A 15,732-nucleotide genomic window follows, 5' to 3' on the forward strand; every position below is an offset into this window, starting at 1 on the left:
AACACTGAAGGCTAATTAAGAACAAGGAATTGCAGGGGCAGCTGGGTGGCTCAGTCAGTTAAGTGTCTAGACATTGCTTGGGATTCTCTGTCTCTCCCTCTCTCTCTGCCCCTCCCCTGCTTGCGTGCGTGCTCGCGCTCTCTCTCTCTCTCTCTCTCTCTCTGTCTCTCTCAAAATAAATAAAACATTAAAAAAAAAAAAGAACGAGGAATTAACCTTACCTGAGAGAAATCATCCATGAGGATTAGGAATGAGCATCTGCTCATAAGCTTTTAATTGCATTGGTGAGATTTTCCCAGCTGCGATGATTCTTCTGATAGGTTGAGGACTAACTTGAGAGGGGTTGGTTAACATTTTTAAATGGCTTTTTATGTCTGTGGTTATAGCATACGGTTTTATTCTTACAGATTTGATTGAATTACGAGTAATGCTGGAAGATGCTGAGGATAGGAAATACCCAGAGAATGATCTCTTTAGAAAGCTCAGGGATGCTGTAAAAGAAGCGGAGACCTGTGCCTCTGTGGCTCAGCTGCTTCTCAGCAAAAAGCAGAAGCACAGGTAAGACTATGAAGAAGAGTTGGGTTCCCCAGTGGTTTCTTGTGGGTTTTTTGGTCTTGTTTGTTTTTCTTTCAGAGTGGAAGCCAGAATTTTAACTGGCTCACAAGGCCCTCTATTTAATCTTTGATCTCTTGTGGCCATTTCCCTTTCTCCTCCAGTCATGTCCCAGTCTTAAACCCCTACTACTCTCCCTTCTTTCTTGCTTCACTCTGCAGTCTTCTTCCCCTTTCTGCTTTTCCTACACACTGGGCACGGTTCTCCTTAGGGCCTTCACAGGCCTTCCCTGCTATCCAGGTGGCTTGTCCCTCACTTCTTTCAGGTCTTTTCAGATGACACATTCTTGAAGAAACTTGCTCTGACAACCTTTATAAAATTGCAACCTTTTTATTCTTTTTTCCTGTTTTGTTTTTCTCCTAGCCCAGTCACCTCCTGATATACTAATTCATTATCTCTTCTACTGTTTCCCAGGCCCACTAGAACATTTGTGAGACTAGGATGTTGGAGATTTTTTATTCTTTTTTTCATTGCTTTATTTCTTGTGCTTAGCACAATGCCTGGCACATAATAGGTGTGCAATAAATATTTGTAAATAAATAAATGATACTACATGCTGAAGGCAGGTGGCAGCAAAGAGTAACCTTGATGGATGCAGGAGAGGCTGTTATTAAGGAGTGTAGAAGTATGCGCCCTTGATTTAATGTCATTTGTATGTGTTAAATTTTCTGTGGTATTGTTTTGTATTCATTCCAACACATTCCTGGTATCTGAACAGGTTCTTCTGTAGCACTTCACATTGGGTTTTAAAATTACTTTGTATATTTTTTATTTATCATTTTATTAGAGAATCTTTCTTAAAGATGTTGGTCAGTGAATCTTCAGCTGTCATTGGGTCACTAACCCTCTCGGAGAATCTGGCAAAAGCTTAGAGACCCTTTTCTTAGAAAAATGCACATACACATACAGTTCTGAATATGTTTCAGAGGGTTTATTGTCTCCTAAGTTAAAGGTGCCCTTGTTCCACATTTTAAGCTTTTTGAGGTAGAAGATTTAGTTTTATTAATGAACATAATGTTTTGATCTGAGGAATTGATTAACTGTTTGAAATGTTTAACACTTGTAAGATTGGAGGAACTACAACTTGGAGTATTGAATCTTTGAGCCATTAACTAAAGAGGTAAATACCTGATTTGGAGGTGATCAGCATTACAGTGGAACCTCTCAAACACTCATATTCTGGGGTTGCTTGGGTTAGAATTCTAGAGAGACTAGAAGCCCCTTTTAATATCAGATGACTATGAATTTTTCTTACTTATGTCTCAATATTATTTCACATCAGGCAGAGCCCAGATAGTGGGAGGACTCGGACCAAACTGACAGTGGAAGAATTGAAGGCCTTTGTCCAACAACTTTTTAGTCTTCCATGTGTCATCAGCCAAGCTCGACAAGTAAAGGTGGAGTATTACGTTTCTTTTCTTGGGTAATAACCTTTGTAGTATGGGTTTCTGTTTTGGGCAGATAAAATACTGTGTCTAGACTAGTTGTTTGTTCTGTTTCTCTTACTGCTGACAGTAAGAATCCTTTGGTTTAGGGGCGCCTGGGTGGCTCAGTCAGTTAGGCATTCAACTCTTGATTTCTGCTCAGGTCATGATCTCACGGTCGATGGGTTTGAGCCCCACATCGGGCTCTGTGCTGACAGTTCAGACCCTGCTTGGGATTCTCTCTCTCCCTCTTTCTCTGCCCTCCCCTGCTTTCTCTCTCTCTTTCTCTCTCTCAAAATAAATAAATAAACTTAAAAAAAAAAAGAATTCCTTGGTTTAGTTCTTAGTCTTTAATACTCCCTTTAAGATTCTGGAACCAAGAGTAATTAGTTTAGAATTTTTTTCTGTTTTAATTTTAGATCAGAATCCCTATCTGGCATAGATAAAATTGAAATGCAAGAAAATCATTAAAAGAATCTAAATGTTTCAGTAAGTTATTAGTTCATGAGCTTTTAAAAATATGAGCTCTGAAATTACTACAGTCCTGATGGTTTCTTGAATTTGTAAAATCTAAAAAGTATATATCAAATACATTAATTTGTGTAGTTAGTATTCCTTTGATAGTTCATGGTGGTGGTTTGTGATTTGGCCATGGGCAGGATATCTGAAATGGTTTTTATCAAGGTTATCAGCTTGTGAAATCTAGTATCAATTGTGTTTTTGCTTTATTCCTTGTTTTGGGAGCATTTTGATAGTTGACCACACTTTCCTATCTGAGAGACTTTCTTCTCTAAACATCTGTGACATCACACTCTCTGGTTTTCTAGGTTATTCACAGTTCCTTCTCTTTAGTCTTCTTTGCTGTTTGTTTTCTCCTTGGCTTGACTTCTAATTGTGGAGTATGTTCGGAGCCTCAGCCCTTTCTTTAGTCTAGGTCTTGACATCTTACTTGTTTAGTGACATTAAACAAATCTGATCTGATTCCCAGATCACCAGTTCTTAGTGCCTTTGTTCTTTTCTACAGGCTTGTACGCCCAGTGGCATACTCTCCATATCCCTTTGGCAGACTGAAGTAATCTTAAAAGCCTTTTAATGAGTCAAAATCCTTGATTCCTTTATTTCCCTTATTACCCTACAACCAGTCTCTAAACGAGTGCTGTTTTTATCTTCAAAATGTATCCCATAGTGAACCATTTATCATCATGACCATTGCTTAAACTGCTCTGAACCACTAGATTCTAGGCCTTAGGTTACTGTAATAGCCTCTTAACTCACCTCCTTTCTTCTTCTCTTGTCCTTGATAGTTGATTTTTTATTTGGTAGCCAGAATGATTGTGTAAAATATAAATCAAATCATATCATTTATTTGTGGTAAAATTCTCCAGTGCTTCCTCAAAGCCATTAGAATGAAATCTAAATTCATAACCTACAGGGCACTGTGTAATCTGACCTCTGCTTATTTTTAAACTACATTCTCCACTTTGCTTCTCATCACCCACTCATCCAGATGAGCAAGACAGCAAGCTCATTTCTCTTTAAGAGCTTTTGCAGTTATTACTTGCCCTGCCTGAACTGCTCTTCTTCCAGATCTTCTTATAGTTCCCACTTCTGTCTCCTTATTTCAGTTTCAGTTTATCTGTTTTCTGTGACCACCATTGCAATGTAGTATGCCCTCCTCCTCTGGTCATTCTCTATTGTGTTCTATTTTGTTCTCATAGCATTTAAAACTAACTGAAACATTTCATTCACGTGTTCAGTGTCTGGCTATTTAGATTAAAATGTGTTCCTTGAAGACAAAGGACTGTATGTTTTAATATTGTGCACTTAAAACAGTGGCTATATCTAAGTCTGCAGTCTTTAAATATTTTTTGAATTGGAGCGCCTCCATGGCTCAGGGTTAAGTGTCCGACTTCGGCTCAGGTCATGATCTTGCGACTGGTGAGTTTGAGCCCCGCATCAGGTTCTGTGCTGCCAGCTTCAGAGTCTGTGTCTCCCTCTCGCTCTGCCCCTCCCCCGCTCATGCGCGCGCGCGCGCGCGCGCGCTCTCTCTCTCTCTCTTTCAAGAATACACATTCAAAAAAAATTTTAAAAATTTTTTGAATGAGTCGTATTTAAAAGGAAGAAGGTAAGTAATTACAGAGAAGCATATTTATGATATTTACGTTTTTTACTATCGTATCTATTTGGTGCTATAATGGTGAGATTATTAGATAATCTAGAGTTTGTTAGTTTGCCTGAGCTATATTCCATACTCATTTTGTATCTTTTATTTTTTATTTCTTTAAAAAAATTTTTTTTTCCATTTATTGATTTTTTGAGTGACAGAGTGAGATAAAATGAAAGTGGGGGAGGGGTAGAGAGAGAGGGAGACACAGGATCGGAAGCAGGCTCCAAGCTCTGAGCTGTCAGTGCAGAGCCTGACATGGGGCTTGAACCCACAGACCGTGAAATCATGACCTGAGCCGAAGTCGGACTCTCAACTGACTGAGCCACCCAGGCACCCCTCATTTTATATCTTTTAAATTTGGTTGTTTTTTTTTTGTTTTTTTTTTTTTTTTTTTTTTACTTTTTCAGAATCTCCTGGATGATGTGGAAGAGTTTCATGAACGTGCTCAAGAGGCCATGATGGATGAAACCCCAGATTCTTCCAAACTCCAAATGTTGATAGACATGGGTTCTAGTCTCTATGTGGAACTACCTGAATTAGCCCGACTAAAGCAAGAGCTACAGCAGGCTCGATGGTTGGATGAAGTAAGACTGACCCTGTCAGATCCACAACAGGTCACTTTGGATGTCATGAAGAAACTGATAGACTCTGGGGTGGGGTTGGCACCCCACCATGCTGTGGAGAAGGCAATGGCTGAACTACAGGAGCTCCTTACAGTCTCTGAGCGGTGGGAAGAAAAGGCTAAGGTCTGCCTGCAGGCAAGGTGAACACATATATTGATGACTGTTGCCTCTTTAATAATGAAGTCAGAGTAGAACCGAAGGAGGAACATAAGGTTCTATTTCATTAAATATTTAATTAGATGTTTTGTGCCTTCCCTGATCAATCACTAAGTTATCAAATAGGTCTGCACATAAACAGTTTTCAAATATTGTGTGCACTCTAGTGCAGAGTACTTTGCTAGGTACTTTAGGTGATACAAAGTAGTATTTTGTTTAGAACTTTCCATTACCTATGCTGTATTTCAGAGCTAAGAAATGTAAAGCGTACCACCATATGTTACTGTTAACTGAGAGGTACAGAAAAATGCAACAGGAGTTTAGAGGAGAGGTCAGTGTTAGCTTGGGTGCTCAGAAGAGAATCTGGAGAGAAAAGAAAGAACTTAGGTAGAGACTTGAAGCATGAGTGCGATTGAAGTGGAAGGGAGGTAGGAGAAATGTCATAAGCTAAATTGTGTTTTGGTGACAAAAGTTAAATGGGCTTCCCTGGAGTAGAGGATTTATGCAGGAAAGTAGTGGGAAAGAGAAAGAAGGGGAAGAAAACGTTAAGTTGCATTAGCATTGGCACCCCATTGGATTTGTGAGATTTCAGTAAAGCATTCATCATATTTGTGTATCAACTAATTTCATAATTATGTAAGAACTAATGTCCTTTATTAAAGTATTTCTTCAGCTAAAATTGATACACAATTTCTCGTGTGAGGATGAGGAACCTGGGATACTTCGATCACATAGTTCTTAACACAGCTCAAATTTGAAGCCTTTTCCACTTCATTCCAAAGTCTTCATGTACTTAACTACTTTGCCAGCTACTTATTTTGAATGCAGATGATAGGAAAAGCCTTAGATGATTTAATGAATAATGACCACAGTTTTGTTTTGCCAAGAAAAGGCTGCATGTATTTTTGCTGGATATTTTGCTCTCCAGATGCCATGGAGAGTACATACTAAAATGTATCCATAGCTTTTTTTCCTTTGAAACTATTCAGTGTCTTCAGATTCATGACAATTCCAGGAACATATTAAATGGGAAAAACTAAATAACTGTGGAATGCAAAACTATAATTTGGTATACCTGATGCAACTTACCGTAGTCTACAGAATGAAAATTTGGCGGTAGTAATATGTGAAAACTTTTTCTCTCATTTTTCTACATTTAATCAGTCACCAAGTTTTAGTGAGTTTGCCTCCAAAATGTCTTTCGAATGTGTCTTCACTGTCACTGACCTAGTTACAGTACTCTTGTATTTTCCCTTAATCTTTGCAATTCAGTAAGTATTCGTGGAGTAGCTGCTACATGCCAGGCACTGTTTCTCAGTGCTATAGAGACAGTAGGGAAAAGCACACAGAGTCCCTGCTCTAAAATAGAGCCAACATTCTAGTGGGGAGAGCCAAGAGACAGGTGAATAAGTGAGTGTATGAATGGATGAGGAAATTTCAGATAATTAGTGTCATGAAGAAAATAAAATTAGAAAATAGAGGGTGATGGAGTTTGGGGATAGTGGGAAGAAGAATCTTTTGTTTTCTTACTCCTGTCAGGATTATCTTTTTGGGGTTTTGTTGTAGTTGTTTGTTTGTTTGTTTTTAAATATAATTTATTGTCAAGTTAGCTAATATACAGTGTTTGCAGTGTGCTCTTGGCTTCGGGGTAGATTCCCTATGATTCATTGCTTAGATACGACACCCGGGGCTCATCCCAACAAGTGCCTTTCTCAATGCCCATCACCCATTTCCCTTCTCCCCCAATCTCTGCCATCAATCCTCAGTTTGTTTTCTGTATTTAAGAGTCTCTTATGGTTTACCTCCCTCCCTCTCTGTTTGAAACTATTTTTTCCCCTCCCTTCCCCCATGGTCTTAAGTTTCCCAAGTTCCACATATGAGTGAAAACATATGAAATCTTTCTCTGAATGACTTATTTCATTTAGCATAATATCCTCCAGTTCCATCTACATTGTTGTAAATGGCATGATTTCATTCTTCCTCATTGCCAAGTAGTATTCCATTGTATATGTAAACCACATCTTCTGAATGGATAAAGTTATCTTTTTGAAACACATCTATAATATTCTTCATGTCTTAGCATTGATTGATTACTGACCATTATTTTCTCAATACCCTTTTTCGCTTTTGGCCTTTTTTCCCCTGCCTCTTAAATAAAAGCTTTCCTCAAGATTCTGGTGTAGACCACTTCTGTTTTTCACTGTGTACATCTCCCTGGAAATTTCATCTAATTTCTTGGCTCCATTTGTCCTTTTTATAGTGATTAACTCCAAAATCTCGTGTATAACAGATATATTTCATAGATATCATCTACTTATTAGATAATTCCATTGGATGTCCTGTTGGTACCTCAGATTCCCCAAATCCAAAATTGGGTTCATTCATACATAAGCCAGTACTTTGGAAATTAACTTTAACCTTTCCTTTCCATTTCCTTACCCTCAAACTCAGTTAACTACCAAGTCATGTTGATAATATTTCCTCAATGTTTCTCACTTTCATTCTTCTTTTGGGTGCTGTCATAGCTGGCCTAAATCATAGCAACAGGTTCTGTGACCTCAGTGACCTCACTCTTCTCTAACCCATTCTCTACATTGCAACTCGTATTTTCCTAAAATACAGGTATGGCTTTTTGACTGTCTTGTTTAAAGCCCTTCAGTGTTTCCCATTCTCCTTGGGATGAAATTTAGACTCCTTAACCTGATTCATAAGGCCATCTGTAATTTAGCCTCTTGCTTTAGGATCTAGCCTCATCCCTTGCCTATCTTCTTTGCATTCTGTGTTCCAAACAGTGATCCCCACTTGCTTTCTTCAGACATGCCATGTTCTTTCTTGTCTCTGGACCTTTGCACATGCTTATTTTGTTTTCCTGTGGAACATTCTTCCCTTCTGCCCAGCCCCTGTGGTATACCCCTACCCTGCCTCTGGTCCCAGCTTTCCTGACTCACTCCTATTAAAAAAGGATAAGAAACTTTAGAGGTCATTTCTGGGAAGCCTTCCTTCACCTGCCAAGCCAGTTTAGGTCCTCCGACTATATATTCTGATAGCATCTTACAGTGCATCATAACTGTGTATTAATAATCCCCCTCCACCACAAGATTGAAAAGTTTCATGAGCATATAGTAGGATTTCTATATGATGAAACTATTCCCACCCTCAGTAGCTTCCTGTTGCTTTCATAGTGAAATTCATGGCTGTCAAGACAGCTTATATCAGTTTGTATCTATCTTTCCGGTCATGTTCTCCTACTTCCTGCTCTTACTCCTATTCCTGTTTTACCTCCATCCTCACGCCAGCCCCCATCTTAAACTGGGCTACTAACTTAATTTTTTAAATATTTTATTATTATTTTTAAAATAATCTCTACCTCCAATGTGGGGCTTCAACTCATGGCCCTGAGATCAAGAGTTGCATGCTCTACTCATTGAGCCAATTAGGCTGCCCTGGACCACTAACTTATTTTTAAATGTTTCTTCCTTTGTTTGTTTATTATATTCCTGGTTTTTCTTCTTTAACATTCTACTTGATAAAATCAATTCTTTAAGTGCCCCTCAAGGCCCTTCTCACCTCCCCTAAGCAGAATTAAACACGACATCCCATTTTGATGAGCCTATACTAGTTTGTTCTTAGTCCCCAGTACAGGTTTAATTTTTATCTTGTATTCTGATTAGTTGAGGATAAGGTCTATTTTATTTATCTTTTTTGTAACTAGGTATTCTTGAATGCAGTTGAATTAAATGTATATGGTCAATATTAATGGACTTCTAGACTATTGCTTTTTACATTGCTGTCTGATATGCATCTCTGACAATTTCAGATATTGTGGAGTACTAAAATAGATGCAATTCACTATAGTGAAAAGAGCATGGGATCTGAGACTCATTCTGAATCAGTATTTCGGCTGTGCCATTCACTGTATTAAATGACTTTGGGGGTAAATAATTGATTTTTGAGCTAAGGTTTTTATTTGTAAATTGGAAATAAAGATAATAGCTGCTTTGCCTTCCTTATAGAATTGTGGTAAGAAGTAAGTAAAATCATGTATATGAAAGTTCTCTGCACATTCTAAAATGTGATTTAAATGTTGGTAGCAGTTTGACTTTTCCTCATGCATCTACCCTATTTTTGTATTTTTTTAGACCAAGGCACAGTGTGGCAAGTTTAGAAAGCATAGTGAATGAAGCCAAGAACATTCCAGCCTTTCTACCCAATGTGTTGTCCCTGAAAGAGGCCTTACAAAAGGCTCGAGAATGGACAGCGAAAGTAGAAGCTATTCAGGTAAGGAGCCTCTTGAGTTATCCTACCATTCAGGTAATGCTGTCTCACAGATGAATTCTTTAAGCCTATAATTTTTTAGAATAGAATAACCAGAATAAAATAATGATAGTACTTAAAATTCAGTTGTTCTTCCATCTGATTCTATCATTCAAAGTAAATATTACCTATTTAAACGTTAACTTGTTTTGTTGACTCCTTGCTGTGAAAGATGACAGAATTAGCTATTTATTTAACTCTTAGCAATAGGGAGTTTATTCCCTGCTGTATTCTTTGAATCTTTGCCATGTGCACAAATTACTTTAAAATAAGAGGCAGCAAAAAGAAAATGAAATTAATATTTACTGAACCCCATAACACTCATGGTACTATTCTAGTTGTTTGGGAGCAGAAATGTGAGGGAAGGGTGTAAAGGTAGTACCCAGGCCCTCAAAATAGCATATTCTCTAATTAGAAAGACATATACATTTTAATTTAAAACAAACTCTAATGAGGTGCCTCAGTGAGTTGAGCATTCAACTCTTGATTTTGGCTCAGGTCATGATCCAGGGTTGCGGGATCAAGCCCTGTGTCAGGCTCCATGCTGAGCGTGAAGCCTGCTGAAGATTCTCTCTCTCCCTCTGCCTCCTTCACCCTACTTACACACTCTCTCTCTCTAAAAGAAAAAAGAAAATTAAAACAATGAAATAAGGGCTAGAGATGAAACTGTATTTGAATATATAAAATTCCTCCTGAATTATAAAAACCTGGCAGCATTTTTAGTATTGAGGGTATACCTACTCTTTATTGTAGAACTATATCCAAATAAAAGGAAACCAACTCTACTAAACTTAGGAGAGAACATACTGTAGTTGTCAAGTTCTAATGACTTCTGTTTTACTTTGTTTTAAGTTGATTTTTTCTGGGAGCTGGTTAGCCGTACTTTTTCTATGCTATTTTAAAAATTACCTGTGTTTTCATTAGGGCAGCTCCTCTGTTTCATCTTTAACCTATTTCAGGAAGTTGGTTGTCCTCGAATGTCTGATAACCCTTAGTTGGCTGTTTATTTATGACTGCTGGACCAAGTCTCCAAGTGTAGGTGGCTGCCATGTGTTTCCTCTGTTATTTAGAGGACTTTTCCTCCACTAAGCCCTCCCTTCAGTGGGGAGATGGACTTGTAGATTCTAAGTAAGTGGACAACTTCTGTTGACAGGCAGACTCTTCTTTAAGATACATAGTTTGGGAGCAGGCTCTGTCAAGCCTTAGCCAGGAGATATTCTATAGTCAAACAGCTATAGCTGGGCACAAGGAGTACTAGTAAACATGGTATTTGTCAACCATATCTGTATTTGAGCTTTCTTTTCTTTTCCAGTTTGCTATTCTTTAATCCTAGTCCACAGTGATTTTAATTATACCATTTTAATATCTCTTAGGGCTAGAACCTTCCCATATTCTTTGTAAAAATTGTCTTAAGTTGATGCACCTGGTTGGCTCAGTTGGTGGAGCATGGGACTTTTGATCTTGGGGTTTGTGAGTTCAAGACCCCTGTTGGGAGCTGGAGCCTACTTTAAAGAAAAAAAAATTCAGTGAAGTTTCTTGCTTATTTATTTTTCCACATGTTTCAGTGTAACTTTCCAAATGAATTTTTAGGCAAATGAGTCATTTAATAGATAGGAACTAACTTTTTATTAGAATGTCTGTTTAGCACGCAACTATGCCTTTCCTTCATTCAGAGCCTCTGAATAACAATAAATGTTAAGGGTATATATACAGTTTCTTGTAGGAATGGTTACGTGTCCTGTCTGCTTGGAGATTCATCCAATCTTATCACTCAGAATTACTGTAATGGATTACTTGTTAACCCTCTCCCCTCTTGTAATGATTCATTTAGTTAGTAAATGTAAAGCAGTAATAGTTCTAAAAACAATAATGACTTCATTACACATAAATACTGAACCATGTGACTTAGGCAAATATCCATTCTCATCTGTATTTATAGAACATAAAATGGAGGTGGTTATTAGAACTAAAATACTGCTTTGTAGTATTTGGAAAAGTTGAAAGACTGAAATAGGCAAAAGAGATTACTGATGTCCTTTCAGTGGAATACTGGATATTGTCTGGTGAACCCTCCAAGATTATCTCATTGAAGGAGTGTGCGCCTTAGATTTTGTCTGACCAGGCTATCTTACAACTCTGTCGATTACTAAAAACGATAGTAATACAAATGAATTATGTCCATAGAAAAGCAATTAAGCTTATCTATAATGGAACAATTGATTTCCACATGGTAGAAAAGATGATTGCATTGTCTGGTATGATATTAAACATCTGTTTCCATCTATTAGCAAATTCCTTGCCTCATTCCTGATCGTATTTATATACATGTTCTTTAGATTATCTGTTGAACTGGTTTTTACATTTTAACTTGTTCTCAATTAATAAAATAAAAAAACTTTGACAACATGAATTTACAGACTTTTTAAAAACGACATTGGCTCTGTTAGTTCAAGAGATACGATTAGGTTTAAAGAATAATATTTAATAAAAAGCTTAACACTAAACTCTTTGTAAGATCTTCCGACCAGTATTGCTAGACTCCATAAGAAAGTGCAAGCTGTGTGAGAGTGTACTTTTGTTTTTCAGAGCGGCAGCAACTATGCTTACTTGGAGCAGTTGGAGAGCTTGTCTGCTAAAGGGCGCCCTATCCCTGTGCGTCTGGACGCATTGCCCCAAGTAGAGTCACAAGTAGCAGCTGCACGGGCATGGAGAGAACGGACGGGGCGGACCTTTCTTAAGAAGAATTCTAGCCATACGTTGTTGCAGGTAAAGAATAGTTGGTAATTTAACACCTGTAGGTAGGAGTTTGATTGGTGAGGGTTGTTTTCAGTTTATCTGGTCATGTTCATAAGTGATTCCTGTGAAGTGATATCAAATGTTGACTAGAAATATGGAGCTTTAGGCAGACTTATTTCCAGTTCATCTTCTGCTGCGTCCAGAATACAGTATCAGCCTGGATCTTATCTCTGTTACTAATAGATTCTGTCATTGAAAGATTTATTTCTCAGAAGTACAAATTTAAATAGTCGTTATCTTTTTTATCTTGAGCATTTGAACATCGTAAAGAGCATAGTTGGAGTAAGATAGTTTCACGTTTGAGGACTGCTCCCTAATTGCTAACCCTGTGTCCTTGGGCAAGTTGTTTCCTTTCTTAGCCTCAGTTTCCCTGGTTTGTAAAATATAGATAATACTACTTACTACGGAGGGTTGTTGTGAGGACTGAATTAGGTAATGTGTATAAAGTATGTAAAAAAGTGCGTAGGACATGATGAATGGTCAGTAAATGATTCCTTTTATTATTTTCAGTTTTAAGATTTTTTAAAAACTGGAGCTCAGTGTTTGGTTTTATTTTTGTAGGTGCTGAGTCCCCGGACTGACATTGGTATATATGGGAGTGGTAAAAACAGAAGGAAAAAAGTAAAAGAACTAATAGAAAAAGAAAAAGAAAAGGATCTGGACCTTGAGCCTCTGAGTGATCTCGAGGAAGGATTGGAGGAAACCAGAGATACAGCCATGGTGGTAAGAAATTATGTAATGCATCTTGAATCTGCTTGTGAATACAAAATTCTGTGAAGATATTAGCAGATTCACTGGTTTTATGTTCTTAACTATTTTTGTTTTGTAAACATTATCTTTGGCTTTATATATATATGTATTTCATTTTTTATATTTGTTTATTTTTTATTTTTTAAGTTTTTATTTATTTTTTTAATTTACTTTCAAATTAGCATATAGTGCAACAGTGATTTCAAGAGTAGATTCCTTAATTCCCCTTACCCATTTAGCCCATCTCCCCTCCCACCATTCCTCCAGTAACCCTCTGTTTGTTCTCCATATTTAAGAGTCTCTTACGTTTTTGTGCCCCCCCCCCCCGTTTTTATGTTATTTTTGCTTCCCTTCCCTTATGTTCATCTGTTTTGTATCTTAAAGTCCTCATAATGAGTGAAGTCCTATGATATTTGTCTTTCTCTGACTAATTTCACTTAGCGTGATACCCTCTAGTTCTATCCATGAAGTTGCAAATGGCAAGATTTCATTCTTTTTGATTGCCGAGTAATATTACATTACATACATATATACCACATCTTCTTTATCCATTCATCCATCGATGGACATTTAGGCTCTTTCCATACTTTGGCTATTGTTGATAGTGCTGCTATAAACATTGGGGTGCATGTTCCCCTTTGAAACAGCACACCTGTGTCCCTTGGATAAATACCTAGTAGTGCAATTGCTGGGTCATAGGGTAGTTCTATTTTTAATTTTTGAGGAACCTCCATACTGTTTCCCAGAGTGGCTGCACCAGTTTGCCTTCCCACCAGCAGCACAAAAGAGAGCCTCTCTCTGCAACCTCACCAACATGTTGCCTGAGTTGTTAATTTTAGCCATTCTGACAGGTGTGAGGTGGTATCTCATTGTGGTTTTGATTTGTATTTCCCTGATGATGAGTGATGTTGAGCATTTTTTCATGTGTCGGATGGCCATTTGTATGTCTTTGGAGAAGTGGAGAAGTGTCTCTTCATGTCTTTTGCCCATTTCTTCATTGGATTATTTGCTTTTTGGGTGTTGAGTTTGATAAGTTCTTCATAGATTTTGGCTACTAACCCTTTATCTGATGTGTCATTTGCAAATATCTTCTATTCCCTTGGTTGCCTTTTAGTTTTGCTGATTGTTTCCTTCGCTGTGCAGAAGCTCTTTATTTTTTATTTTTATTAAAAAATTTTTTTTAATGTTTATTTTTGAGAGAGAGAGAGAGATACATACAGAGCATGAGCAGGGGACGGGTCAGAGACAGAGAGAGACACAGAATCTGAAGCAGGCTCCAGGCTCCAAGCCATCATCATAGAGCCTGACACGGGGCTCGAACCCACAAACCGCAAGATCATGACCTGAGCCGAAGTCAGACGCTTAACCAACTGAGCCACCCAGGCACCCCAGAAGCTTTTTATTTTCATGAGGTCCCAATAGTTCATTTTTACTTTTTTTCCCCTTGTCTCCAGAGACGTATTGAGTAAGAAGTTGCTTTGGCCAAGGTCAAAGAGGTTTTCGTCTGCTTTCTCCTCTAGGATTTTGATGGCTTTCTGTCTTGCATTTAGGTCTTTCATCCATTTTGAGTTTATTTTTGTGTATGGTATAAGAAAGTGGTCCAGGTTCATTTTTCTGCATGTCGCTGTCCAGTTTTCCCAGCACCACTTGCTGAAGAGACTGTCTTTACTCCATTGAATATTCTTTCCTGCTTTGTCAAAGATTAGTTGGCCATATGTTTGTAGGTCCGTTTGTGGGTTCTCTGTTCTGTACCGTTGATCTGAGTGTCTGTTCTTGTGCCAGTACCATACTGTCTTGATGATTACAGCTTTGTAATATAGCTTGCATTCTGGGATCATTTTTTGTATTTGTAATCAAAGTTTATCATTTTGCTCCCTCCCTAAAATTGTCTTTTCCATATCTCTGTTCGTTATTATTGTTTTAATAGTTCCCTTATATTCCTTCAAATTGTCCATGATTTGCTGAACAGTTCTCTGATACATCAAATATTTTGATTGTTCTAAGTATTTACTATTATGGATAATATAAAGTGAACTTCTTTGTAAAGCCTTTTCCTTTTTTCAGATTATTTTCCTATACTTGACTCTTAGGAATAGGATTACTGGGTTAGAGTTTAATAGCATTTAATACTGTGCTTTTAAAAGGAATTGTATCTATTTAATTTTTTTAAGTTCATTTATTTAGAGAGAGAGAGAGAGCACACGCTCTCAAACGGGAGAGGGTCAGAGAGAAGGAGAGACAGAATCCCAAGCAGGCTCTGCAACATCAGTGCAGAGCCCGATGTGGGGCTTGAACCCACAAACAGTGAGATCATGACTTGAGCGGAGATTAAGCATCAGACGCTTAACAGACTGTGCCACCCAGGTGTCTCTTTATCCATTTAATGATTCCAGCTACTATTTAAAATATCTCCCTTCTCTTTGTAGCATTCATAGTATAGTGAGTGCTGAAAATATTTGTAGCTAATTAGAATGATGGGTGTTTTTGTTTTTTGAGAGGGGGGTACAAGTGAGGGAAGAGCAGAGAGAGAAGGAGAGAGAGAGAATCCCACAAAGGGTCGAAAGAAAGAGAGAGGGAGAGGGAGAGAGAAGTGGGGCTTGTGCTCACCCGAAGCAGGGCTTGAGCTTACCTGAAGCAGGGCTCAAACTCAAGAACTATGAGATCATGACCTGCGCCGAAGTCAGATGCTTAACCTACTGAGCCACCCAGACACCCCAAGAATGATAGATATTTTTGGAGAGGAGGAGGAAAGTGTGAAGATGACTAGGAGCCTGAGGTTGTAAAGAGAAATAAAAAATGAGTTTGGGCAATATGTAACAGCAGGGAATTACATACATTAAGTCACTTGATATGGCTGTTTCTGCCTACAAATGATCTTGGTTTGAGGCCA

The 15,732-nt window shown here is 38.0% G+C and overlaps 1 protein-coding gene across 2 annotated transcripts in view; it reads left to right on the forward strand.

The window, feature by feature from the left end:
- Positions 1 to 15,732, forward strand: part of KDM5A (lysine demethylase 5A) — a 98,341-nt gene that overhangs the window by 58,022 nt on the left and 24,587 nt on the right. For both annotated transcript variants that reach the window (XR_006709430.1, XM_045466120.1), the window contains exons 17-22: positions 408 to 558; positions 1,895 to 2,009; positions 4,611 to 4,966; positions 9,122 to 9,260; positions 11,883 to 12,062; positions 12,654 to 12,815. Coding sequence is in view for 1 of the 2 variants with exons in the window: in XM_045466120.1 (XP_045322076.1) it covers positions 408 to 558; positions 1,895 to 2,009; positions 4,611 to 4,966; positions 9,122 to 9,260; positions 11,883 to 12,062; positions 12,654 to 12,815 (1,103 nt within the window). In the remaining variant the exon portion in view is untranslated. The remainder of the gene's footprint in view (positions 1 to 407; positions 559 to 1,894; positions 2,010 to 4,610; positions 4,967 to 9,121; positions 9,261 to 11,882; positions 12,063 to 12,653; positions 12,816 to 15,732) is intronic.

The sequence above is a fragment of the Leopardus geoffroyi genome, chromosome B4, assembly GCF_018350155.1.
Source record: "Leopardus geoffroyi isolate Oge1 chromosome B4, O.geoffroyi_Oge1_pat1.0, whole genome shotgun sequence".
In the NCBI taxonomy this organism is placed as follows: domain Eukaryota; kingdom Metazoa; phylum Chordata; class Mammalia; order Carnivora; family Felidae; genus Leopardus; species Leopardus geoffroyi.